The sequence below is a fragment of the Melanerpes formicivorus genome, unplaced genomic scaffold, assembly GCF_026170545.1.
Source record: "Melanerpes formicivorus ecotype bairdi unplaced genomic scaffold, bMelFor1.0.p_v2 SCAF_9, whole genome shotgun sequence".
Lineage (NCBI taxonomy): Eukaryota > Metazoa > Chordata > Aves > Piciformes > Picidae > Melanerpes > Melanerpes formicivorus.
The window spans coordinates 20221963-20249649 of NW_027142361.1; the positions used below are offsets into that span (position 1 = coordinate 20221963).

Consider the following 27687-nt stretch of genomic DNA (forward strand, 5'->3'; position numbering starts at 1 on the left):
GCTGCTAAAGCAGTCATCTGCAAAACCAAGTTAGACTGGAAACCAGGAAGATGAAAGGTGAAAGAGTTTTGAGCACTACATGGAATTACCTGCCTGTCACATCTGAAGGTGTCAGCCTGAGAGCATAGAGAGCTTTGAAGTCTGCTGTGAAGCTCCTGCTGTCTGAAGCATTCCCAGGGACAGTGGAGCTCCTTTCTGGGTGGCAGTTTGATTTGTGAGTGCAGGCAGGCTGAGGTTTGCCAGAGTCCAAGGAGGGGAGACCCCTGTGTAACTCCTAGAGGTGGGTCTGATCCGGGATGACAGCAGACTTCCCTCTGCTCTGATGCTTCCTGCCACCAGAGGGACCTAACCAGATGTGCCCATGGCACAAATCAAGCAAGGTCACTGCTTTCATGTTCTCTGAGAGCTGCTCCTCCATCCTGCCCTGATGCAGACCTCCACACCTCCCCTTCAGTTCAGTCCCCTTCAGAACCTGGCTGCCAAACCACTTTGGGGAGTGACTGATTCCTCATCTGGACAGAAGGCAGGCAGCTTCCAAGCAGCTTGCAAATGGGATTGATTTCCTCATCTTTCCTTTGAAACTAGTTGTAACCAGCTGGATTGAGTAAACTGCTTTAGGTTAACAGCCTGTGTGCCATGCTGGTGAGAGAGAGTGAAGGGATCAGCCTGAATTGCCTGATGAGCAGCACGTGGGGAAGCTTGTGGCCTGCTGACAGAACTGAAAGGAGTCTTTGCAGTCTAAAAGTGAAAGCTGACTTGTTCTTTTGGCTTTCTTTAGGTCTAAACTGAAGCTGCCACAGAAGACTATGTCCCTGTGGTCCTGGGTGAACAGGTCTGAGGAGCTGACCAAGTTCCAGAACCCTCTTTTTGAGGCCAACAGCCTGGTGATCTGGCCCTCGGTGGCCCCTCAGAGCCTGCAGCTCTGGGAAGGTAAGCCAGGCTTGCAACTGTAGGTCTTGTGGCTGAGGCTTCTGAAGCATTCTCTCCTGTTGTCTGTGCTCCATGCTTAGGCTGTCTCCTCAGTTGATGGTAATCTCTCTCCCTTTGAAGCCTGTTCCAAAATACTTTTGGTATGTGCCATCCCCAGAGGCACTGTGTTTTCTCCTTCCAAGGTTTGATGACTCGCTGCTCTCTGTCAGGGAGCCTTCCTGGTACCATTTTACTTCTGAGCATGGTGTTTCTGCAGTGATTAGCTGCCCTGATGGTTTTGTCCTATATCAACCAAGACTTCTCTTTCTCCATACCCAGCTGTGTTGGCCAGGCTAAGTCTGTGTGCTGTGGGTGCCTTACTGCAGGACCTTCTCTATCCCATCTGCTCTGAAGAGTTAATTACAATGAAGCAAACAGGGAAGGTGGAGACTGACTATGGATTGGTCTGATCTATATCTGCACCTGGGTTGGGGCAGTCCTTGGCACAGGCTGGGGGATGAAAGGATTGAGAGCAGCCCTGCAGAGAAGAATTTGGGAAAGGAGGTCCCCCCTCTTTGGAAGGGACCTCAGAGATCACCTACTTAAACCTTCCCATAATGGGCAGGGATGTGCCTTTCAACTAGACTTGGTTGCTCAAGGCTTCATCCAGCCTGGCCTTGAGCACATCTAGGGAGGAGGCATCCAGAGCCACTCTGGACAACCTATTCCAGAGTCTCACCACCCTCATACTGAAGAGCTTCTTCCTAAGATCCAGTCTAACCTTGCTCTCCCTCAGCTTAAAACCTTTCCCCCTTGACCTGTCTCTAGACCCCCTCATGAAAAGTTCCTCTTCAGCCTTCCTGTAGGCTCCCTTCAAGTACTGGAAGGCAGCTCTAAGGTCCCCCCAGAGTCTTCTCCAGGGTGAAGAACCCCAGCTCCCTCAGCCTATCCTCATAGCAGAGGTGCTTCAGCCCTTGGCTCATTTTTGGGGGTACTGGTGGATGAAAAGCTGGACATGAGCTGGCAATGCACACTTGCAGCCCAGACCAAGCCTATCCTGGGCTGCACCCAAAGCAGTGCGGCCAGCAGGGCCTGTTGTAACAGGACAAGGGCTGATGGGAGATTTGGACTAGAGAGCAGGAAAATTGTTTACACTGAGGGTGGTGAGACACTGTCACAGGTTGCCCAGAGAGGTGTTGGGTATCCTGTCCCTGGAACCATTCCAGGTCAAGTTGGATGGGACTCTGAGCTTGCTGATGCAGTTGAGTATCAGAGGATGTTAGGGGTTGGAAGGGACCTCTGGAGATCTTCCAGTCCAACCCCCCCTGCCAGAGCAGGAGCATAGAATCCAGCACAGCTCACACAGGAATGCATCCAGACAGGGCTTGAAAGGCTCCAGAGAAGGAGACTCTACAACCTCTCTGGGCAGCCTGTTCCAGTGCTCTGGGACCCCTACAGTAAAGAAGTTCTTCCTTATGTTGAGGTGGAACTTCCTGTGCTGCAGTTTCTATCCGTTGCCTCTTGTGCTGTCACAGACACAGGTGAGCAGAGGCTGTGCCTGTCCCTTCCTTCCTGACCCTCAGATAGCACTGCTCAGTGCAGGCCAGGTGGACCAGATGGACTTTAAAGACCCCTTCCAAGTCAAACCATTCTGTAATTCTAAAGCAGAAGAAAAGGAATCCAAGTCTCTCATTTTTTTGTCTTTGATAACCCTGTTGAATGGAAGGCTGAACTTGGGGGAGAGCAGGCTCAGTATTTCTCAATGCCACTTAGAGGGGGGAGAGGGTAAAGTAAAGCTGCCTGAAGTGGATGCTCATGACTTAGAGAGCTGCTGGCATGTGAACATTTCCTCCCTTCATAGCAAGAAACCCTTCTGACTGGTGGTGTGTCTGGGCTTTCAGGTGTCTTCCTTCGGTGGAACAGGCCTTCCAGGTTCTTAGATGAAGCCCATGAGGAGATGATCAACATTATCAAGTACAACAAGGAACTTCAGGCAAAGGTTAATGCCTTGAGGAGGCAGCTAGCAGAGATGGAGATGGATGACAGGATGCAGGAGCACCTCTGAGCTGGCAGGGCCTTGCCTCAGGCCTTTCCTTCCTGTTCCCCTTTACCTTACAGACTAACCATGGAAAGTGCATGTGTTGCAGAGTCCTCTGGGTACAGCTGGCCCTCAGTTATCCCACTGCTGAAACTTTCACTTCTCAATGTGTCCCTCCCTGCTTCCTGGGAGGGATTTCTGTTTTGTTTACAGAGGAAATACACAGCTGGGCACAGTGTCCTCTCTTGGCAGCTTTGCTCTTGGAATCATGTATGGTGTCAGCAGAAGCTGGGACTCTTTCCCTCCACCCAACTGTCTGGTTGACCAGGATGGGCCAAGAGAAGGGATGTTTCACCTTGATTTTTGGGGACTTTTTTCTGGTCTTGCTGAACTCTCTAACTGCTCAACAGGCTTCAAACAAGAAGTTATGTGCAGTTAGGTGAAGGTGTTTTGTCTGGAAGCACCTTTTAGTCTCCAAGAGTCAGGAAGGCAGCTTAGTCCTCCAGTTTGCTAGGAAAACAGACAGCAAACCAAGCAACACAAACCAGAAGATGCCATCCTCTAACTGCAGCTTCTACCAGTTGCTGTGATCATCCCCTCAGCAGGCCTCACAGCTAACACTGGTGGGGGTTTGTGTTAAGCATTGGCTTGGGAGCAGGAAGTTCAATACCAAACCAGAGCAAGAAATTTCAGTGCAATACAGAACTGAAGCCAGGATTCTGCTGCTAATGTTTTAAGCCATGGCCTTCAGGTGGACTTGTCTCTCGTGGGCAAAAGCCTCATGAGGAACAACAAACTGTTTTTTACTCTGCCTGGGAAACAAAAAGGTCAAGTAGTTGGTGGAGATGTTCCTTAGCAAGGCAGTGTCTCAGTGCTGTCCTTTTAGCTGGGGTCAGGCTCCCCTCCTTGGGAAGTTTGCACTGGCTGGTTATGCGCACTTGAAGAGCTTCCCAGCACTGCTGCAGTGCGAGGGCAGTGCTTCACCTGCAGCTCAGCAAACCTTTTGCTCCTCCTGCTGTGCTGATTTAAGAGCCACTTCACAGAAAGACTTGAGAGGTTGTGACAGTGGAGGAGTTTTAGTTGAAGCATCTGGAGAGTAATCTGCCAAAGTCATGTAAGCACTGAAAGGAGAGCTCTCTAACCAAGCAAGCTCTGGAAGCTCAAGTGCTAGTGGTCAAGTGCTACCTAGATGCCTTTTTCCTCATCTCCTTAATTATTTTTCATCCTGGCTCACCTAAACTTACTCCAAGCCATCTGGTTTAAAACTTCAGACAGATCCTTTTTAAACCACTCTTCACTTAAGGCAGAAGAATGATTCCTCCTCCTCCTCCTCCTAACAGCAGTTTCCTTTTAGGCTTGGAGGGTGGCAATCTGGTGACCAAGGGTTGATGTTTTCAGTTCTCTTGGTGAACTGATGTGGGGAGTGCTGCTCAGGGTGGCTGCTGCTCCCTACTGCATAACAAAGGAGGCAGCAAAGCCACCCATTCCTCCCTCCTACCTCCACGAACTGGTTTCTGGAGCTGCCTTCTTGGTAGGTTGCAAATGTAAGCCCTGCAAAAATCAGTGCCCATCCTTTCAAAAGAATTATGGCTCTGGGCTCTGCAGCCTCTGGCTTTTTTTATCCCCACCAGAGGCAGACTTGTGCAGCTGAAATGCATCAGCCCTAGCCAGATGGGTAGGATTCCAGAGGCACTGTTTTCCCCATAACAGCCTATACACAAAACACACTTCAAGGTTATGTAATTTCCTAACATGGTAATTATATATTGAGCTAAATAATAGAGAAGCAGAGAGGCTTTTTGGGATCTAATTGCCTGGCTGCTCTAGTCTCTCATGCAAACTGCAGGCATCTGAGGAAAATTGGGCAACCAGCTGTGACAGGCAACAAAAGGCAGAAAATTCTGAGCTGGCATTTCATCCTTGACTTGTGTTCCAGGCCTGACTCCACACCCAAGTGCTGTGTGCTTGCCTTGGCTTTCTGGTGGTGTGGATCATCACAGCCTCCACAGGAAGGTGCTAGGGGTGTTCTGAGCAGCCCCAGCAGGCTCTTGCCCAGCTCCTCTGCTGTGCATCACCTCATAGGCACTGAGAGCAGCACAAGCCCCCCCCCTTCTTTCCCCCCCCTTCTTTCCCCCCCCTTCTTTCCCCCCCTTCTTTCCCCCCCTTCTTTCCCCCCCTTCTTTCCCCCCCTTCTTTCCCCCCCTTCTTTCCCCCCCTTCTTTCCCCCCCTTCTTTCCCCCCCTTCTTTCCCCCCCTTCTTTCCCCCCCTTCTTTCCCCCCCTTCTTTCCCCCCCTTCTTTCCCCCCCCTTCTTTCCCCCCCCTTCTTTCCCCCCCCTTCTTTCCCCCCCCTTCTTTCCCCCCCCTTCTTTCCCCCCCTTCTTCCCCCCCCTTCTTTCCCCCCCCTTCTTTCCCCCCCCTTCTTTCCCCCCCTTCTTCCCCCCCTTCTTTCCCCCCCTTCTTTCCCCCCCTTCTTTCCCCCCCTTCTTCCCCCCCCTTCTTCCCCCCCTTCTTCCCCCCCTTCTTCCCCCCCTTCTTCCCCCCCCTTCTTCCCCCCCCTTCTTCCCCCCCCTTCTTCCCCCCCTTCTTCCCCCCCCTTCTTCCCCCCCCTTCTTCCCCCCCCTTCTTCCCCCCCCTTCTTCCCCCCCTTCTTCCCCCCCTTCTTCCCCCCCCTTCTTCCCCCCCCTTCTTCCCCCCCTTCTTCCCCCCCTTCTTCCCCCCCTTCTTCCCCCCCCTTCTTCCCCCCCCTTCTTCCCCCCCCTTCTTCCCCCCCCTTCTTCCCCCCTTCTTCCCCCCCTTCTTCCCCCCCTTCTTCCCCCCCCTTCTTCCCCCCCCTTCTTCCCCCCCCTTCTTCCCCCCCCTTCTTCCCCCCCTTCTTCCCCCCCTTCTTCCCCCCCTTCTTCCCCCCCTTCTCCCCCCCCTTCTCCCCCCCCTTCTTCCCCCCCCTTCTTCCCCCCCCTTCTTCCCCCCCCTTCTTCCCCCCCCTTCTTCCCCCCCCTTCTTCCCCCCCCTTCTTCCCCCCCCTTCTTCCCCCCCCTTCTTCCCCCCCCTTCTTCCCCCCCCTTCTTCCCCCCCCTTCTTCCCCCCCTTCTTCCCCCCCTTCTTCCCCCCCTTCTTCCCCCCTTCTTCCCCCCTTCTTCCCCCCTTCTTCCCCCCTTCTTCCCCCCTTCTTCCCCCCCTTCTTCCCCCCCTTCTTCTCCCCCCTTCTTCCCCCCCTTCTTCCCCCCCTTCTTCCCCCCCTTCTTCCCCCCCTTCTTCCCCCCCTTCTTCCCCCCCTTCTTCCCCCCCTTCTTCCCCCCCTTCTTCCCCCCCTTCTTCCCCCCCTTCTTCCCCCCCTTCTTCCCCCCCTTCTTCCCCCCCTTCTTCCCCCCCTTCTTCCCCCCCTTCTTCCCCCCCCTTCTTCCTCCCCCCTTCTTCCCCCCCCTTCTTCCTCCCCCTTCTTCCCCCCCCTTCTTCCCCCCCCTTCTTCCCCCCCCTTCTTCCCCCCCTTCTTCCCCCCCTTCTTCCCCCCCTTCTTCCCCCCCCTTCTTCCCCCCCCTTCTTCCCCCCCCTTCTTCCCCCCCTTCTTCCCCCCCTTCTTCCCCCCCTTCTTCCCCCCCTTCTTCCCCCCCTTCTTCCCCCCCTTCTTCCCCCCCTTCTTCCCCCCCTTCTTCCCCCCCCTTCTTCCCCCCCCTTCTTCCCCCCCCTTCTTCCCCCCCCTTCTTCCCCCCCCTTCTTCCCCCCCCTTCTTCCCCCCCCTTCTTCCCCCCCTTCTTCCCCCCCTTCTTCCCCCCCTTCTTCCCCCCCTTCTTCCCCCCCTTCTTCCCTCCCTTCTTCCCCCCTTCTTCCCCCCCTTCTTCCCCCCCTTCTTCCCCCCCTTCTTCCCCCCCCTTCTTCCCCCCTTCTTCCCCCCTTCTTCCCCCCTTCTTCCCCCCTTCTTCCCCCCCTCCTTTCCCCCCCTTCTTCCCCCCCTTCTTCCCCCCCTTCTTCCCCCCCTTCTTCCCCCCCTTCTTCCCCCCCTCCTTTCCCCCCCCTCCTTTCCCCCCCCTCCTTTCCCCCCCCTCCTTTCCCCCCCCTCCTTTCCCCCCCCTCCTTTCCCCCCCCTCCTTTCCCCCCCCCTCCTTTCCCCCCCCTCCTTTCCCCCCCCTCCTTTCCCCCCCTCCTTTCCCCCCCTCCTTTCCCCCCCCTCCTTTCCCCCCCCCTCCTTTCCCCCCCCCTCCTTTCCCCCCCCTCCTTTCCCCCCCCTCCTTTCCCCCCCCTCCTTTCCCCCCCCTCCTTTCCCCCCCCTCCTTTCCCCCCCCTCCTTTCCCCCCCCTCCTTTCCCCCCCCTCCTTTCCCCCCCCCCCTTATGTTGCTCTCCAAATGAGGACCAGCCTGTTGCAATGAATAGAATGGAGGAGAGGAGAATTAACCAGGTTGGAGAAGACCTTTGAGATCATCAAGTCCAACCTATCACCCAACACCATCTCAGCAACTAAACCGTGGCACCAAGCACCCCATCCAGTCTCTTCCTAAACAACCTGCACTGATGGGGACTCAACCACCTCCCTGGGCAGCACATTCCAATGGACAATCTCTCTTTCTGGGAAGAACTTCTTCCTAACATTCAGCCTAAACCTCCCCTGGCATAGCTTGAGACTGTGTCCTCTTGTTCTGGTGCTGCTTGCCTGGGAGAAGAGACCAACCCCCACCTGGCTACAACCTCCCTTCAGCTAGTTGTAGACAGCTACAAGGTCTCCCCTGAGCCTCCTCTTCTCCAGGCTAAGCAACCCCAGCTCCCTCAGCCTCTCCTCACAGGGCTGTCCTCCAAACCCCTCCCCAGCTTTGTTGCCCTTCTCTGGACACATTCCAGGACAGCAAAGCTGGTGAGGGGTTTGGAGCACAAGCCAAAGCACAAGCAGAAGCCTGCTGTTGCAGGATGGCATCTCCTGTATGAGTGAGGAAGACAGGGTCTTGCTGCCCTCCTTCTTGAGTTAGAATCAACCTGCTGCTGTCTTCCCTCTCTTTCTTCTGCTCTCTGGATTTCTGTGTGATGAGAACACTGCCTCAACACCCAGCCCAGAGCTGATTTTCCCTTCCCTGTCATCAGAGCTCTTGAGAGACAGAGTGGCTTGTTGGAACATGTCCTACTCTCTTCCCCTTGGCTCTTTGAATTTCCATTTCCAATATGTGCCTCCTTTAGCGTGCTTCCTGAACTTCAGACTGGAACTTCTGCACTTACTCAGACATGGATCTTCAACAAAATAAAAACCCCAAACCCAACCAAACCTGCAAAAACTTGGAAGGCCCCAGATACCATAAGGCCTATTGAGTGAATATTCCATATTCCCTACTATGCACCAGCTGCAGGGAAGATTGAACACTACAACGGTTTGTTGAAGACCACTCTTAAAGCCATGGGGGGTGGATCTTTGAAAAACTGGGAAAAACATTTAGCACAAGCAACCTGGCTGGTAAATAGTAGAGGTTCAGTGAACCGAGCTGGATCGGCACATTCAGATCTGCTACAGAAAGTAGAAGGTGATAGAGTTCCTGTTGTTAGAGAAAAGAATCTGTTAGATAAAACTGTTTGGGTATTTTCGCCCTCAGGAGAGGCTAAACCTGTCCGAGGGGTGGTTTCAGCTGAAGGTCCGGGTCACACTTATTGGGTAAGGCAAGAGAATTCAGTGTATTCCACAAAGAAATTTAACTTTAGCTGAGAGAGGGTAATTTCAAACTGTTGTGTGGCTACATCGCGTCCAAAGGAAGAATCAACGAGGAATCTACGGTGCACGAACCCTGAGAGCCCTGAGAGCTCTGAGTCAACTAAGGGTCCCTGTTTCCCTGTGCCCCTGTTTCCTTTTCTTTGCTTCGTCTGCAAAGAGACAAACTGTTTTCCATTTTCTCATTTCCTGATTTTCTTGGACTTCTGAATCATCTACATCTGAGTATAGCCAAAATGGACTATGAACTTTACTTACAAACTGTAAATATTGTTTTGGATTGGATGGACAGTATGAACAGCCAATGAAATTGTTTAGAAGGGTTGGACTGTGACTGTTTTGGGCTGTGCCTTTAAGAAAGGGACAGTGCTGGGACACTATGGCGGAATGTTTTGGTATTAAAATGAAAACATCAATATTCTAAACAAATTTCATTGGTAGATTGGTAGAATGCAACTTTAAATTTTAGTTCAGTTTGAGTCTGTCTCTGTTCCAGTCTGTTCTGCCTTTCCAGCCTGTCTGCTTCTGAGCAACTAGCCAGAGCTGACCTTGAGATAAGAAAAACTAATCCCTGCATGTGCTTTTGACGCCTAACAAAATTTCATCCTTTTTAATTACCTTTTGTCTCTCTCTAGCCCTTTTTGGGAAGAAAGGGAGGTAGGGGGAGAGAGGGGGTACAGGGGGGGAACCCTCTTCTGTCCGGAGGAGGAAGTTTTGTTCTGTATTATTTTCTTTGCTATGTATTTCTGTATATATCACAAAAATGTATATACTGTGTATATATTAACTGCATTTCATCTTCCTTGTAAATATAGCTTTGCTTCTCCGACTGAGCTATCTCTGGTTTCTTTCTTTGTGGGGGAGGGAGAGCTAGGCCTTCTCTCACCACCACAAGCCTGGAAGCTTCTCAGAAGTTTGCAACCTTCCTCTCTTTCCGGAGCACTTTTTGGTGGCATGTTTTGTCATGCCCAGAGACTCTGAGCAGGATACACCCAAGTGAAAGATCAGTGAGTTTTTGCAAGGCTGTGCTGCCCACTGAGAAAGACACCTAAAGTAGCTTTGCTGCCCAGATGGGCTCTTCAGTGGGAGGCTTGTGCTCAGCTTCTTGCTGGAACAGAACATCCATGCTGCTGAGATGCCATTATCCATCCAGGGTTGGATTTTCTGCCTTCCTAGAATGGTCTGGGTTGGAAGGGACCTCCAAAGGTCATCCAGTCCAACCCCCTCTGTAGTAAGGGGGGGTTGCAGGGGGTCGAAGGGGGAAGGGGCTGAAACCAGTCCCCCCAGGCTGGAGTCTGGGGGTGATAATCCAGAGCCAGAGGTGAAACCAGCAGCCCGGCTGAAGTGCATGTACACTAATGCACAAAGCATGGGCAACAAACAAGAGGAGCTGGAAGCCTTGCTGCAGCAGGAAAGTTATGATGCAGTTGTGTGACCGTTTGACGTTGTCCCCTTAAGAAAGGGAATATGGTGGACGGAAGTTGATAAACAAAAAAAAGGATCTAAACTAATTTCATTGGTAGAGTGGGAGGAAACACCTTCTGAACTGGGAGTGCAGGAGGGTATCCTGGGCACTCCGGCACTTTTATCTTTAGTCTTTCTTCCGCTTCTCCTTTGGGCAGCAGCTTGCAGCTCCTGGGCTTTCGGCCAAGGCTTTGGCCTTGAAACTGATAACCTACCAGGCCTGTATTAACTGCTTTCCAATTAACACAAAACTGCTTCTAACTTTTTTTCTCTTTCTCTCTCTTTCTAACCCGCTCTGGGGAAAAGGGGGAGAGAGGGGGAGAGCGGAGGTGGGGAACCCCCTCAGCAGAGGGGGGAACTCTCATTTCTGTGCTACTTTGTTGTATATCTTTGTATATATTGTAAATATTGTAAATTTGTATATATTTCCCTGCATATCCTACATTGCTTTGTAAATATACAGCTCCACTGCTTTGCTAATTCAGCTGTGAGTTTTTTTTTCCCTTTCCCTTCAATTTTCTTTCCCTTTACTTTACAGGGGAGAGGGAGGAGGCTTTTTGGCCTTACCCTTCCAACCCTATGATATTTTTTATCTTGGCTTACCCAACGTGCGGCAGATAATTAGCTTAATTTATTACTTGATTGATTTAGTGTTTTCTAGCTGAATTAGCAAACATGAAGGTGTTGTGGTTTGTGGAGCGATTATTCTTTTCAATTTTTGGGGCTCTGGTTTACAGATATTGTTTGGGTTTGATTTTGGATTACCTGGGCAAATATTTGGTGCGGACAATTTATATGTGGGTTATGTATAGAGTTAGATTATGGTATGGAAAATGTATTGATTTATTATGACCAGCGAGATACAGGAATGTTACCTCCACCACTCTCCCAATTGAGATAAAGGGTTTTAAGATTCGGCCGGAGGAGAGAGTAACTTTAGGTGATGCCTGGGATCCAAAGATGCTTTATTTCATGTGTATAATTCTGCTGCTGGTGATAACTAATGTGTATTCTATGTATTCCTTGCGGCGAGAGAGAAAGGTGTCCAGAGCTTGTTTTGTTATTAAAACTAGATCAAAGAGAAAACGCCGTGGCTCTGGATCAGTCCCACAGTCATCTAGTGATGAAGAGTGTGGACAATCTGTGTCAGTTAAAAAGAGGGCTAAAAAGTTAATTGGTAAAGCAGCTCTAAATGACTTTGCTGATTCTGGCAAGCTGCCAAGGGCGGCAGCTGGTATCAACATGGTGCCTACTCTTTCTCCTCCTTCTTCTTCTCCATTGGCCATTAACGGAGCAACGTCATTTCCGCCCACTCCCTCGGTGGGACCGGAAGTCACTGCCCCAGCAGCTGATTTATCTCAGGATCTGTCAGCTTCCACTAAGATGGCTGTAAATTCAAATACAGCTCCAGTTAAGGTGGCTGTTTTAAAGACTAGAAGTACATAGACCAAAGATGATGGAGAAGAAGAGGTGGAGACTGATCCTGGTGAGGGGCCCTCTACTCTAAGAAATCCTGCTGAGGAGGAAGAGAAGGTTTGTTTTAAAGATCTAGCTAACCTAGTGAGATCAAAGCAGGATAGACATGAAGCTAGGAAAGGAGCTGGCAAAGGTGGTTCTCAGCTTAAAGAGATCCTTGAGAAAATGACAGCAGGACTATTAGGACAAAAAGTTCAGGGAGAAGAAGAAGAAGATGATATTTTAGAATGTTCGTCACCCTGCGAGGAAGTGCGAAATGTCTCTAAAGATTTCACCAGGGCAGATAAGGAGCCAGTTCTAGCTTGGCTTAGTAGGTGTTATGATACAGGTGCTTCAGCTCTAACAGTTGGAGACAAGTCAGCAGCTCGGTTAGGAACTCTCTCAAGGGATAATGGAACAGATAGACATCTAGGCAGGGCTCTCGGTAAGGTTAATCTGTGGATGCGCCTTTTAATGGCGGTTGCCCTGAGATACCATTCCCGGGATGATCTTCCATGGAATCCTAAACCCTGGACTACCATAGATGAGGGAATTAACCACTTGAGAGAATTTACTGTTAGAGAGCTACTCTATGGTGAACATGAAACTCTGAATCCTGATGACATTCCTGTGGGTATTGGTCTTGCTAAAAAGATCATCAAACTTGCTCCTTCCAATTATGCAAACATTCTGGCAAGCAGAATTGTGTCAAGAAATTATGGTGGAGCTTCTCCCACGGTTGGCCATATCAGTGATCAAATGAGACAATTGGAGGATAGCATGACACATGTTTCTTTGGTTTCAGCCATTGAAACTCTGTCTGGAAAAATTGAGAATTGCATGAGAGAGTTGAAGGATGAATTTAGAAATTCCATATACCAATTGGCAGAGAAGGATAATTTCAATTCTTCCTCCAGGTGGATACAAGTTTCATCTGTGAGGAATACACGTCTTCCAAGGAGGTCATTCCAAAACAGGTCATTCCAAAACAGACCACCAAGGCAATCACGTAGAACTATTTGGATAACTCTGCATGATCAGTTTGGTGAGAACATGAACCGCTGGGATGGCCAACCAACTTCTAATCTTTTCAGGAGACTGAGAGAACTGCAAAGTGGCAGAACCAAGGTAGCAATACCAGAAGGGTAGCTGTTACTTCCACAGTTCCCCAGAACGACTCTAGTAGCTCCAACAGTGGCTCCAGTTATAACCCTGCACACTACGTGCAATGCACATGTGCGCATGTTCCCCACAACTAGGGGTGCCCTGCCTCCCGCCAGGGGGAGGAAAGGGATAACAGAGATAATAGAATCTATTGGGATGTGTCCATCCAGTGGCCTGGCACTTCGCAATTTCGGAAGTACAGGGCCTTGGTTGACACAGGAGCTCGGTGCACCATAATGCCATCAAATTATCAGGGATCAGAGTCTATAACTATTCTGGGAGTCACTGCTGGATCTCAAGAGTTAAGTAAGGTAGAGGTTAATATAAGTCTAACTGGTAAACAATGGAGGACGCATACAGTTGTGACCGGACCTGATGCACCTTGTATTTTGGGAATTCATTTTCTGAGAGAAGGGCGTTTCAAAGACCCTAGAGGTTACAAATGGGCTTTTGGAGTAGCTTCTATAGAAATCGATGGACAAAAATTGAAGCTGTCTGCCAGACCTGAACTTTCTGATGAATCTGCAGTTGTGGGACAACATAAGATATGGGACATTAAATTGCCGGTTGCTTCTCAGACTGTGCATCACAGACAATACAGAACCAACCGTGACTCTTTGTTGCCCATTCAGAATCTGATTCGTCAGTTGGACAGTCAGAAAGTCGTCAGCAAAACTCATTCACCTTTCAACAGTCCAGTGTGGCCTGTGCGGAAGCAGAATGGAGACTGGCATCTGACAGTAGACTACCGAGCCCTGAACGAAGTGACACCACCTATGAGTGCAGCAGTACCAGACATGATGGAGCTACAGTGTGAGCTGGAATCCAAAGAGGCCAAATGGTATGCTACCATAGACATTGCTAATGCATTTTTCTCTATTCCCATAGCAGAGGAATGCAGGCCTCAGTTTGCTTTCACCTGGAGAGGAATCCAGTACACTTTCAACAGGCTGCCAATGGGCTGGATCCACAGCTCAAGCATCTGTCATGCAGTGATCCACGATGCTCTGGAGAAAGGCGGTGCTCCAGAACACATCCAGTTCATCGATGATATCATCGTCTGGGGTAAAACTGCTGAGGAAGTCTTCGAGAAAGGTAACAAAATCATTGACATTCTTCTGAATGCAGGTTTTGCCATCAAACGAGACAAGGTGAAAGGACCTACCACAGAGATTCAGTTTCTGGGAGTGCGGTGGCAGGATGGACGCTGACACATTCCAGTGGATGTGGTAGATAGAGTCTCCACCATGGCAAATCCCACAAACAAGCAAGAGACCCTACGTTTCTTGGGGATAGTGGGATTTTGGAGACTGCACATTCCTGGATACAGTCAGATTGTGAAACCTCTGTATGATGTGACTCGAAAGAGAAACCATTTCCACTGGGGACCTGACCAACAAGCAGCCTTTGACCAAATAAAGCAAGAGGTAATTCTAGCAATGGGTCTGGGACCTGTCCGAGATGGTCCAGACATTAAGAACATTTTGTACACGGCTGCAGGTGACAATGGTCCAACCTGGTGCTTGTGGCAAAAAGCTCCAGGTGAGACACGTGGACGACCTCTTGGTTTCTGGAGTCGAGGTTACAGAGGTTCAGAGGCTAATTATACTCCAACAGAGAAAGAAATTTTAGCTGCCTATGAAGGAGTAAAAGCATCTTCTGAAGTGATTGGAACTGAATCACAACGTCTCTTAGCTCCCAGATTTCCAGTTTTGAATTGGATGTTCAAAGGCAAAGGCTCCACACCACATCATGCCACAGACTCAACATGGTCTAAGTGGATGGCTCTGATAACACAGAGAGCTCGAATGGGAAATCTTGAAAGACCTGGTCTAGTGGAGGTGATCTCAAGTTGGCCTGAAGGTATCAACTGTGCCAAACCTCCAGAGGAGAAAGTAACTCGTGCTGAGGAAGCTCCTCCTTACAATGACCTTTCTGATGATGAAAAGAAATATGCTTTGTTCACAGACGGTTCCTGTCGTCTTGTTGGGAACAAGCAAAGGTGGAAGTCTGCAGTGTGGAGTCCAACACGCCGAGTTGCAGAGGCGAAAGATGGAGAAGGAGAATCCAGTCAGTTCGCTGAGGTAAAAGCTGTCCAGCTAGCTCTCGACGTAGCTGAACGTGAGAGATGGCCAAAGCTTTATCTCTACACCGACTCATGGATGGTAGCCAATGCTCTATGGGGTTGGCTAAAGAACTGGAAGAAGAGTGGTTGGCAGAGGAAAGGAAAAACTATTTGGGCAGCCAACCTGTGGCAGGACATTGCTGATCAAGTCGAGAGAATTCCAGTGAAAGTGAGACACATCGATGCTCACATTCCTAAGAGCAAAGCTACTGAGGAACAGCAACACAACCATCAGGCAGATCTAGCTGCAAGAGTTTCTCAAGTAGACATGGACTCTAATCTTGATCTCGACTGGAAACACCGAGGTGAGATGTTCTTAGCTCGGTGGGCTCATGATTCGTCAGGACATCAAGGTAGAGATGCAACATACCAATGGGCTCGTGACAGATCCATAGACATTTCCATGGATGCTATCACACAAGTCATCCATGACTGTGACATTTGTGCTGCTATTAAGCAGGCAAAACGACTTAAGCCCTTGTGGTATGGTGACAGGTGGTCCAAGTACAAGTATGGTGAAGCTTGGCAGATTGACTACATCACTCTACCACGTTCTCGTTCTGGTAAGCAATACATGCTTACTATGGTAGAGGCAAACACTGGATGGTTGGAAACTTATCCAGTTCCACATGCAACTGCACGCAACACCATTCTCGGTCTGGAGAGACAGATCCTGTGGAGACATGGAACTCCAGAGAGGATTGAGTCAGACAACAGAACTCATTTCAAGAACAACCTTGTAAAGAACTGGGCAAAAGAGCACGATATTGAGTGGATATTCCATATTCCCTACTATGCACCAGCTTCAGGGAAGATTGAACGCTACAACGGTTTGTTGAAGACCACTCTTAAGGCCATGGGGGGTGGATCTTTGAAAAACTGGGAAAGACTTTTAGCACAAGCAAACTGGCTGGTAAATAGTTCAGTGAACCGAGCTGGACCTGCACATTCAGATTTTCTACGGAAAGTAGAAGGTGATAGAGTTCCTGTTGTTAGAGGAAAGAATCTGTTAAGTAAAACTGTTTGGGTATTTTCACCCTCAGGAGAGGCTAAACCTGTCCGAGGGGTGGTTTCAGCTGAAGGTCCGGGCCACACTTATTGGGTAATGCAAGAGAATGGTGAAATTCAGTGTATTCCACAAAGAAATTTAACTTTAGCTGAAAGAGTTTAATTTCAAGCTGTTGTACAGCTACATCGCGTCCAAAGGAAGAATCAACGAGGAATCTATGGAGCACGAACCCTGAGATCCCTGAGAGCCCTGAGTCAACTAAGAGACCCTGAGAATCCCTGTTTCCCTTTTCTTCGCTTCGTCGTCGAAGAAGTGAACTGTTTTCCATTTTTCTCATTTTCTGATTTTCTTGGACTTTTGAATCATCTACATCTGAGCATAGCCGGAATGGACTATGAACTTTACTTACGAACTGTAAATATCGTTTTGGATTGGATGGACAGTATGAACGGCCAATGAAATTGTTTAGAAGTGGTGGACTGTGACCATTTGACATTGTCCCCTTAAGAAAGGGAATATAGAATAGAATAGAATAAACCAGGTTGGAAGAGACCTTCAAGATCATCGCGTCCAACCTATCACCCAACACCACCCAATCAACTAACCCATGTAACCAAGCACCCTGTCAAGTCTCCTCCTGAACACCTCCAGTGACGGCGACTCCACCACCTCCCCAGGCAGCCCATTCCAATGGGCAATCACTCTCTCCGTGTAAAACTTCCTCCTGACCTCCAGCCTGAACTTCCCGTGGTGCAGCCTGAGACTGTGTCCTCTTGTTCTGGTGCTGGGTGCCTGGGAGAAGAGACCAACCTCTGCCTGTTTACAACCCCCCTTCAGGTAGTTGTTGGCAGGACCTGCCCTTCCTAAATCCATGTTGGCTGAGCCTGATCCCTTGGCCATCCTGTAAGTGTTGTGTTATTGCACTCAGGATGACCTGTTCCATGATCTTGCCTGGCACTGAGGTCAGGCTGACAGGCTGACAGGCCTGTAATTCCCTGGCTCATCCAACCGGCCCTTCTTATGGATGGGCACCACGTTGGCCAGCTTCCAGTCCTCTGGAAGCTTGCCAGTGAGCCAGGACTGCTGAAAAATGATGGAGAGCGGCTTAGCCAGCTCCTCTGACAGCTCCCTCAGCACCTTAGGATGGATCCCATCTGGTCCCATGGACTTGTGGGGATCCAGGCGGCTGAGCAGATCACCAACTACCCCATTTTTGAACAGTGGAAAACTATGCTGCTCCCTGGCTCCTTCTGCCATGGTGGATGGAAGTTGATAAACGAAAAAAAGGATCTAAACTAATTTCATTGGTAGAGTGGGAGGAAGCACCTTCTGAACTGGGAGTGCAGGAGGGTATCCTGGGCCTGTGGGTGCCTGTGGGTGAGAATTAGAGGGAAGGCCAACAGGGCTGACATCCTGGTTGGAGTCTGTCATAGACCACCCAGCCAGGAGGAAGATGTTGATGAAGCATTCTATAAGAAGCTTAGGGCTGTCTCAAGATCTCCGGACCGGACCTTGTTCTCATGGGCGACTTCAACTTGCCTGATATCTGCTGTGATCTTAACATAGCAGAAAAGAGGCAATCTAGGAGGTTCTTAGAATGCATGGAGGACAGCTTCTTATCCCAGGTGCTGCGTGAGCCTACCAGGGGTAAGGCTATGCTTGACCTCCTCTTCACCAACAGGGAAGGGCTGGTGGGTGATGTGGTGGTCGGAGGGTGCTTAGGGGCCAGTGACCACGAGATAATTGAATTATTGGTTTTTGGTCAAGCTAAGAGGGGTAGCAAGAAGACCTCCACTCTGGTTTTCTGGAGGGCGGACTTCAGGCTACTCAAGGAACTAATTCAGAGGGTTCCTTGGAATAAAGCCCTTATAAACAAAGGGGTCCAGGAGAGCTGGTCCTACTTCAAGGAAGAATTGTTGAAGGCGCAGGGACAGGCTGTGCCAATGTGCCAGAAGATGAGCCGCCGGGGCAGACGGCTAGCCTGGATGGTTAATGAATTTTTAATAGAACTAAGGGAAAAAAAGAGGGTGTATCATCTTTGGCAGAAAGGTGAGGCAACCCATGAAAAATTTAAGGATGTTGCCAAATCATGTAGGAAGAAAATTAGGGAGGCAAAAGCACATTTGGAGCTTATCCTGGCCACTGCTGTGAAGGACAACAAAAAGTCCTTCTATAAATACATTAATAGCAAGAGGTAGGGCAAGGACAACCTCCACTCCTTGGTGGACGTGGAGGGGAACGTTGTAACAAAGGATGAGGAAAAGGCAGAGATACTTAACACCTTCTTTGCCTCAATTTTAACTAGCAGGACAGAATGTCTTCCAGACAGCTGGCCTGCAGAGCTGGCAGAAGGAGCCAGGGAGCAGCATAGTTTTCCACTGTTCCAGAATGGGGTAGTTGGTGATCTGCTCAGCCGCTTGGATCCCCACAAGTCCATGGGACCAGATGGGATCCATCCTAGGGTGCTGAGAGAGCTGGCAGATGAGCTGGCCAAGCCACTATCCATCATTTTTCAGCAGTCCTGGCTCACTGGAGATGTCCCTGAGGACTGGAAGCTGGCCAACGTGGTGCCTATCCACAAGAAGGGCCGGTTGGATGAGCCAGGGAATTATAGGCCTGTCAGCCTGACCTCAGTGCCAGGCAAGATCATGGAACAGGTCATCCTGAGTGCAATCACACAGCACTTACAGGATGGCCAAGGGATCAGGTCCAGCCAACATGGATTTAGGAAGGGCAGGTCCTGCCTGACCAACCTGATCTCCTTCTATGATCAGGTGACCCGCCTGGTGGATGTGGGGAGGCCTGTGGATGTAGTCTACCTGGACTTCAGCAAGGCCTTTGACACCGTCCCCCATAGCAAACTCCTGGCCAAGCTGTCAGCCCATGGCTTGGACAGCAGCACTCTGAGCTGGGTTAGGAACTGGCTGGAGGGCCAAGCCCAGAGAGGGGTGGTGAATGGTGCCACATCCAGCTGGCGGCCAGTCAGTAGTGGAGTCCCCCAGGGATCAGTGCTGGGCCCCATCCTCTTTAACATCTTTATTGATGATCTGGATGAGGGCATTGAGTCGATCATCAGTAAATTTGGTGATGACACCAAGCTGGGGGCAGGAGTTGATCTGCTGGAGGGTAGAGAGGCTCTGCAGAGAGACCTCGACAGGCTGGACAGATGGGCAGAGTCCAACGGCATGAGATTTAACACATCCAAGTGCCGGGTTCTGCACATCGGCCACAACAACCCCATGCAGTGCTACAGGCTAGGGTCAGAGTGGCTGGAGAGCAGCCAGGCAGAGAGGGACCTGGGGGTGCTGGTTGATGGTAGGCTGAACATGAGCCTGCAGTGTGCCCAGGCAGCCAAGAAGGCCAATGGCATCCTGGCCTGCATCAAGAACAGTGTGTCCAGCAGGAGCAGGGAGGTCATTCTGCCCCTGTACACTGCACTGGTTAGGCCACACCTCGATTACTGTGTCCAGTTCTGGGCCCCTCAGTTTAGGAAGGATGTTGACTTGCTGGAGTGTGTCCAGAGAATGGCAACAAAGTTGGTGAGGGGCTTGGAACACAAGCCCTATGAGGAGAGGCTGAGGGAGGTGGGGCTGCTTAGCCTGGAGAGGAGGAGACTCAGGGGTGACCTTATTGCTGTCTGCAACTACCTGAAGGGGGGTTGTAGACAGGCAGAGGTTGGTCTCTTCTCCCAGGCAGCCAGCACCAGAACAAGAGGACACAGTCTCAGGCTGCACCAGGGGAGGTTCAGGCTGGAGGTCAGGAGGAAGTTTTACATGGAGAGAGTGATTGCCCATTGGAATGGGCTGCCCGGGGAGGTGGTGGAATCGCCATCACTGGAGGTGTTCAGGAGGAGACTTGACAGGGTGCTTGGTTGCATGGGTTAGTTGATTAGGTGGTGTTGGATGATAGGTTGGACACGATCTTGAAGGTCTCTTCCAACCGGGTCTGGTCTATTCTATTCTATTCTATTCTAAGCAGGAGCACAGAATCATAGAATCAGTAAGGTTGGAAAAGACCTCAGAGATCATCAAGCCCAACCTGTCACCCAGCACCTCATGACTAACTAAACCATGGCACCAAGTGCCACATCCAGTCCATTTTATGAATACCACCAGGGATGGACTCTTTGTCACTCTGCAGGAGCATAGAATCATTTTGGTTGGAGGAGACCTTTAAGATCAAGGGCAAGTTGATCTTTGAGGGTCCTTTCCAAGGTGATGTGATTTGTGAATTTGTGAATGTGTGAATCATCAAGTCCTGCCATCCTGGCATGATAGGGTTTAGAAGAGACCTTTACATTGGGTCAGGCTGGCAGGTAGTGTAAAGCCAGTGGTGAGCAGCTTCAGGAGCTCCAGGAATCATCCTTCTCAAGCAAAAAAAGCCCTTTTGCTCAGCTGCAGGGCTACATCAGGGCCTTGGAGACCATGAGATCTCATGAGATCTTTTTTTTTTTTACTACTGCAGCATGCAACCAGCATCAGAACAAGAGGGGACAGTCTCAAGCTGTGACAGGGGGAGTTTAGGCTGGAGGTGAGGAGAAAGTTCTTCACAGAGAGAGTTGTTATCTGTTGGAATGTGCTGCCCAGGGAGGTGGTGGAGTCACCATCCCTCAAAGTGTTCAAGAGGGGATTGGACGTGGCACTTGAAGCCATGGTTTAATAGTCATGAGGTGTTGGGTGACAGGTTGGCCTTAATGATCTCTGAGGTCTCTTCCAACCTTATTGATTCTATGATTCTATGTCATGTGAGGTCTTTTTTGTCCTTCAGGGCTGGATCACAGAATGGTAGGGGTTGGAAAGTACCTCTGGAAGTTGCTTAGTCCAACCCTCTTGCTAAAGCAGTCACCTAGGCCACACTGCACAGGGTCATGTCCAGGCAGGTTTGGAATCTCTCCAGAGAGGGAGGCTCCACAACTTCTTTGGGCAGCCTGCTCCAGCACCCTCACAGAAAAGGAGTTTTTCCCTAAGTTTAGGTGGAACTTCCTGTGTTCCATGAGGAGAGGCTGAGAAAGCTGGGGTTGTTTAGCCTGGAGAAGAGGAGGCTCAGGGGAGACCTTCTTGCTCTCTACAACTCCCTGAAGGGAGGTTGTAAGCAGGTGGGGATTGGTCTCTTCTCCCAGGCAACCAGTACCAGAGCAAGAGGACACAGTCTCAAACTGCACCAGGGGAAGTTTAGGCTGGAGGTGAGGAGAAAGTTCTTCACAGAGAGAGTTGTTGGCTATTGGAATGTTCTGCCCAGGGAGGTGCCGGAGTCACCATCATTGGAGGTGTTTAGTAAGAGACTGGATGAGGCACTTGGTGCCATGGTTTAGTTGATCAGATGGTGTTGGGTGATAGGTTGGACTTGATGATCTCAAAGGTCTTTTCCAACCTGGTTAATTCTGTATTGAGAAGATTCCTTCTCAGTCTTCTTTTTTTGTGGGCTAAGCAGCATCAGGTCTCTCAGCTTTTCTTTGTCAGAGAGCAGCTCCAGTCCAAGCAGCACCTTTGCAGCCCTCCGCTGGACTCTTTCCAGTAGCTCCTGGACAAAGGACTCAGGATGCTGCTTTTAGGACAGAAGCCACTGACACTAAGCAGGGCTGCAACAAGGCCCAGCCTGCCTGCTGTGTCTCAGGCTATTCCTCAACACAAGTGTCACTGGAGCAGATGGACATTTTCTCCAGAGGTACTTCTTACCTGCAGCCACTCCCTCACAACCAGAGATTCGAAGCCACGGATGGTCCTGCACCTTGGATCCAAGATGATCTGTGCCAGAGAGGTTACCTGCAGGGTGGAATCTCTTCCTAGAAAGAGAGATTGTCCATTGGAATGTGCTGCCCAGGGAGGTGGTGGAGTCACCATCCCTGGAGGTGTTTAGGAAGGGGCTGGATGGGGTGCTTGGTGCCATGGTTTAGTTGATGAGATGGTGTTGGCTGATAGGTTGGACTCGATCTCAAAGGTCTCTTCCAACCTGGTTAATTCTATTCTATTCTATTCTACACTGAGCATCTACTCCTAATAGCGAAGCCATAGGTTTTTACAGGGCTTGAGCCCCTGACAAGGGAGGGTGCACATTACATTATCAGGTGGAACTCAGAGTCCTTCTCACAAACCCCTTACTTATTTTCCAAAGTCTATTTAACAAAGGCATTTAGTAAACAGAGCTGGGAAGGTGGCTTTAACTTGCTGACAGCTTTTTATCCTCTGCTTTGTTCTCTTGCAGAGAGTGACCCTGATGAATAGGACATCCTCTCAGGCTGTACCTGGCCTCAGCCAACTCTGCCTGAGACTTCTGTGTAACCAGCTGTGGTTGTGGGAGGAGAAGAGGAAGAAACAATGATGAAGGACTCATGAACACCTGAATGATTCACAGTATGTTGTTTCCTGAGTATTCAGTGTTTAAAGGCTGCTATTTGGTGTTCAACAAGTCTCCATTTCTTGGAGAGATGGAAGTAATCTTCCACTTTTCTTGTCCCGGAGGGCCCTGACTACTCAGTGATGTGATTGCTTCCCCTGTAGGGTTCAGTACCTGCTTCTGCCATGCTGCTGAACCCAACCTCTTCTCACCACCAGAACACAGGAGGTGAGCTTTTCACTGTGTGGCAGCGCTGTGTTTCTGCTCAGTACAGAGGCTGGTTTGCACCAACTGGTGGCTAGCTGAAGGAGGGAAGGAATTGTCCCCCATACTCAGCACTGGTGAAAACACATCTAGAATAATGTTTTCAGTTTGGGGCCTCTCACTCCAAGAAGCGGAGGTGCTGGAGTGTGTCTGAAGGAGGACAACAAAGCTGGACACAACACTGCAGGTGAGGTCTTATCAGAGCAGAGTAAAAGGGCAGAACCCTCTCCCTCAGCTTTCCTAGGATGTATCCCAGCATATAGCTGGCTTTGCATCTTGTTTCCATAGCCCACTTGAACCCCTCTGCAGGAACCTGCATTGCCAAGGCCACTCAGTAAGGAAGGAAGAAAAAAGGATGCTGTGTGCACCCCAGACACTGTTAGTGGGTCTAGCTCAGCAGAAACAGCTGCTGAGGGTATATAACTTTTCCCTTCTGCCTTTGTTTTTGGCTATGGCTACTCAAGTTTGACACAGGTTGAGTGTCTCTGACCTCTATGAGAAGCTATGAAGGGCAGGAAGATCCTTTGGAACTCAGTGCTTCTGTTCTGAGCATTTCATCTGTCATTCTCAGTGTGCTAAAGGAGCTCTGCTGGAAAACTGGGAAAGCTGGCAAAAGAGAAGTGAGAGTCACTGAATTAGGGCATCTCCCTGCCTCTTGTCAGCAATGTGGATCCCCTCTGAGGTGTGAAAACCTTGCTTAGGGCAAGTGTCAGCTTGTGGAGTTCTCAGCAACATTCTGGCCTCTGCACAGTCAAGTATTTGTGAAGGGTAGGGATTAGGGTCTGGCTTTGCCCTTCCTGGCTTGTTGCCTCTTCATGCAAATATAGCTCAAATCATTGTTCTTATGTTTGGTATTTAGGGCTATGAAGGTGATGAGGGGACTGAAGCATCTCTCTGACATGGAAAGGCTGAGAGACTGAGGGCTGATTAGCCTGGAGAAGACTGAGAGGGGATCTCCTCAATGCATATCTAAAGGACAAGGGTCAAGAGAATGGGGCCAGACCCTTTTCAGTGATGCCCAGTGGCAGGATGAGGGGCAACTGGCACAAACTGGAACACAGGAGGTTCCATCTGAACACAAGGGGAACTTTCTTTCCTGTGAGTGTGTCAGAACCCTAGAACAGGCTGTCCAAAGAGGTTGTTGAGTCTCCTTCTCTGGAGAGATTTCAAACCTGCCTGGATGTGATCTTGTGCAACTTGCTGTGGAGGACTCTGCTTTATCAGGAGGGTTGGATTAGGTGATCCCCAGAGGTCCCTTCCAACCCTTATCATGCTGTGATTCTGTGATTTCTGTGATTGTGGGCATTGCTTCAGGCTGAAAAGACAAAGCTTAGGGGCAGAGCAAGTCATCACCTCATGCAGAGCCATGGGATGTGAAATAAATCACTAACAGTCCTATGGGTGACACAAGAACTGGAGGCTTGCTCTATATGCAAACAGAGCTAAACTGAAAGGCTTCAGAGCTGCAGAAGTATCAAGACAGGGGAAGAGATTCAGATACAAAGGCTGAAGAGAGGAGGATGTTAAGCCTCTCTCTTTGCCCTAAGACAGAATTAAACAAATGTACATCTTTGCTGATGGGGCTTACCTAACCAGCTCTTAATCCTCTTAGCAATAGAAACTCTGTTCCTTGCCCATGTGAACTTTCCCAGGACTTTCTTTAAGATCAGATGGATGATCTTGCTATTATTTGAGCTCATGGCTTCAGAATCAGTGTATCTGGGGCTTCGGTTTTGTTGTTGTTGTTGTGGTAGTGGTGGTAGACTAGATCTAAAGAAGAAATTGTTTACACTGAGGGTGGTGAATCCTGGGCACATGTTGCCCAGAGAGGAGGTAGATACCCCATCCCTGGGAATGTTCAGGAGTCCAAGGGCATGAGATTTAACACATCTAAGTGCCAGGTTCTACACATTGGCCACAACAACCCCATGCAGTGCTACAGGCTGGGGTCAGAGTGGCTGGAGAGCAGCCAGGCAGAAAGGGACCTGGGGGTGCTGGTTGATAGTAGGCTGAACATGAGCCTGCAGTGTGCCCAGGTGGACAAGAAGGCCATTGGCATCCTGGCCTGCATCAGGAAGTGTGGCCAGCAGGAGCAGGGAGGTCATTCTGCCCTGTACTCAGCACTGGTCAGGCCACACCTTGAGTCCTGTGTCCAGTCCTGAGCCCCTCAGTTTAGAAAAGATGTTGAGTTGCTGGAAGGTGTCCAGAGAAGGGCAACAAAGTTGGGGAGGGGTTTGGAGCACAGCCCTGTGAGGAGAGGCTGAGGGAGCTGGGGTTGCTTAGCCTGGAGAAGAGGAGGCTCAGGGAAGACCTTATTGCTGTCTCCAACTACCTGAAGGGAGGTTGTAGCCAGGTGGGGGTTGGTCTCTTCTCCCAGGCAAGCAGCACCAGAACAAGAGGACACAGTCTCAAGATGTGCTGGGGAGGTTTAGGCTGAACGTTAGGAAGAAGTTCTTCCCAGAAAGAGAGATTGTCCATTGGAATGTGCTGCCCAGGGAGGTGGTGGAGTCCCCATCACTGGAGGTTGTTTAGGAAGAGACTGGATGGGGTGCTTGGTGCCATAGTTTAGTTGATGAGATGGTGTTGGATGATAGGTTGGACTTAATGATCTTGAAGGTCTTTTCCAACCTGGTTAATTCTATTCTATTCTATTCTATTCTATTCTATTCTATTCTATTCTATTCACCCCTTGTCTCCTCCCACCTCTTCTGCTCTTCATGGAACTGTCTGTGTCCCCTTCCTCTTATGGCATTTTCATCTTAATTCTTGTTGCTCTGGACTGTCATCATAGAATGTTTTGGGCTGGCAGAGGCCTTTGAAGGGCATCCAGTCCAATCCCTCTGCAATCAGCAAGGACATCTTCAACTAGATCAGGTTGCTCAGAGCCCCTTCCAACCTGACCTTGAACATTCCCAGGGATGGGGCATCTACCACCTCTCTGGGCAATGATTCACCACCCTCAGTGTAAACAATTTCTTCTTTAGATCTAGTCTGAATTTCCTCTCTTTTAGTTTAAAGCCATCACTCCTTGTCCTGTCACAACACGCCCTGCTAAAATGTTTGTCTCCGTCTTTCTTATAAGCCCCTTTTAAGAGCTGGAAGGCTGCAGTAAGTGTCTCATCTCTCTTGTAAAACTCATCACCATGAGGGTGGAAATTAGCACTGTGGATATAAAGAAACTAGATGAAGGATCTGCTCTCAGCGCATTAACAGATTTACAGGTGGAGGAATGTCTGTCTCTAAGGGGAGCTGCTCTTGCAAGGTTGCTATCCTTTGTTCACAGGAGATGTGGACTATAAGAAGGCAGCAAGACAAAAGCATCTGTGGAGCACTAAAGGTTTAATCCTAGTGCATTATGGCGCATGATGCTGTATATTGCCCTTATGCAGAGACATTTCTGCAGCCTTTACAGTCTCTGTGATGTGTGCAGCCAGTGCTGGAGCGAAGCCTGCTGCAGAAACTCCTGCTTTCTCTGCCTGCCTAGAGAAAATGTTACCTTTCAGGCAGTGATCCTCCCCTCAGTGTTGAACAGCCAGGCTGAAAGATGCTTGTTACAAGAGATCGCAAGAAGGGGTCGACACATAGATCAATGTGATCAATCGAATCCAACTTTATTGAGCATCAGACGCATCTTATATACAGTCTACTATAATTATGCCCACTTGGCAACATATTATTGGTTACAGATTACATGTCAACCCCACCTCTTGCGGTTTTAACATCCTACTTCAGCTAGCCATAAACATCCTGTTTGAATAAGCCCCCTACTTGTTTACGACCCTCACGATTACACGACTACAGTGCCCTTGCGACACTTCTTGATGATTCAGCTAAATCCATTGTGTTCTGTGGCATTCCTTATCCTTATCAGAAGGCCAGACAGCCCTGCAGGCATTCCTTATCCTTATCAGAAGGCCAGATAGTCCTGCAGGCCTTTTTCCTTTGCCCATTCTACTACAGATGCTATCAGGAGAAACATGCCTCCTTCTCAGCCTATCTGAAAGGCTAACACCTGCATTTTCACTTTGAAGAAGCTCCCAAGGCCTGGAATGATGCCAGGTGAATGATCTTAAAGACAAGGCATCCCTGCTCCAAACTATGCTTCACCTCAGGAATGAAACCAAACAAAATCCCAAGGCAAATCTAGATGAAGAGCATCAGGTTCATGCTTTTAATTAGAAAGAGGGACTCCTAAGTACAATCTTCACCATCTCTTCTCCTCCAAGGCAATGGCAATCCAAGTGTGATGCACATGTTTGGGTGCAAAAGCAAAGAGCGAGTCACTTACAGAGGGAAGAGTGGAATGGAATGGAATGGAATGGAATAGAATAGAATAGAATGGAATAGAATAGAATAGAATAGAATTAACCAGGTTGGAAAATACCTCAGAGATCATCAAGTCCAACCTGTCACCCAACACCATCTCATCAAATAAATCACGGCACCAAGTGCCTCATCCAGTCTCTTCCTAAACACCTCCAGTGATGGTGACTCTGCCACCTCCCTGGGCAGCACATTCCAATGGCCCATACTCTTTCTGTGAAGAATTTCTTCCTAACATCCATCCTAAACCTCCCCTGGCACAGTTTGAGACTGTGTCCTCTTGTTCTGGTGCTGGGTGCCTGGGAGAAGAGACCAACCCCCACCTGGCTACAACCTCCCTTCAGGTAGTTGTAGACAGTAATAAGGTCTCCTCTGAGCCTCCTCTTCTCCAAACTAAGCAACCCCAGCTCCCTCTTTGACCAGTACAGCTGACTTTGATCAGTAGGAGGTTCTCTTTTGCCTGCCAACACAATGTGACACCTTCTTCTGCACAAGCACAGCCTGTGTCAGATCTGTTGGGGATGATGAACATCAGGGTTAAACCAGCTCAGTGCCACAGGGAGAAGATTATAGACAACGGTGATTGGAGCCAATAAAGCTGACCAATATGATCGAGTATTGTTCCTTTATTGTTCCAGTATTGCAGGCCTATGGTGCAGGCCTGTGGTGCGAGTATAGCACAGTAAAGTAAAGCATAGAAGAGGAAGGGAAAGGAAAGGCAGAAGTGCGTAGCAAGGTGTCTCGGTCCGGAGAGGGAAAGAGACTCAGTTCTTATGAATATTCCCGTGTTGTGAAATTAGAGGCACAAACGAGGCCAAAATATCAACAGCTAGACTATTTATTACATAAATAAAGTGGACATAAGAAGGGGAGAGCAAGAAAATAGAGAGGGAGAGAGAGAAGAGAGAGAGAAGAGGAAAGGAA

The 27687-nt window shown here is 49.6% G+C and overlaps 1 protein-coding gene across 2 annotated transcripts in view; it reads left to right on the forward strand.

Moving 5' to 3' along the window:
* The window catches only part of MTMR9 (myotubularin related protein 9), a 118781-nt gene that overhangs the window by 40700 nt on the left and 50394 nt on the right, over positions 1-27687 (forward strand). Inside the window, exons 9-11 of one of the 2 annotated variants that reach the window (XM_068143216.1) lie at positions 779-930; positions 2811-2908; positions 22045-22193. In XM_068143216.1, coding sequence (XP_067999317.1) covers positions 779-930; positions 2811-2908; positions 22045-22161 — 367 coding nt within the window. In that variant the 3' untranslated portion in view covers positions 22162-22193. Of the gene's footprint in view, positions 1-778; positions 931-2810; positions 5133-22044; positions 22194-27687 lie in introns of those variants that run through there. The other variant, XM_068143217.1, reaches the window with a different exon arrangement.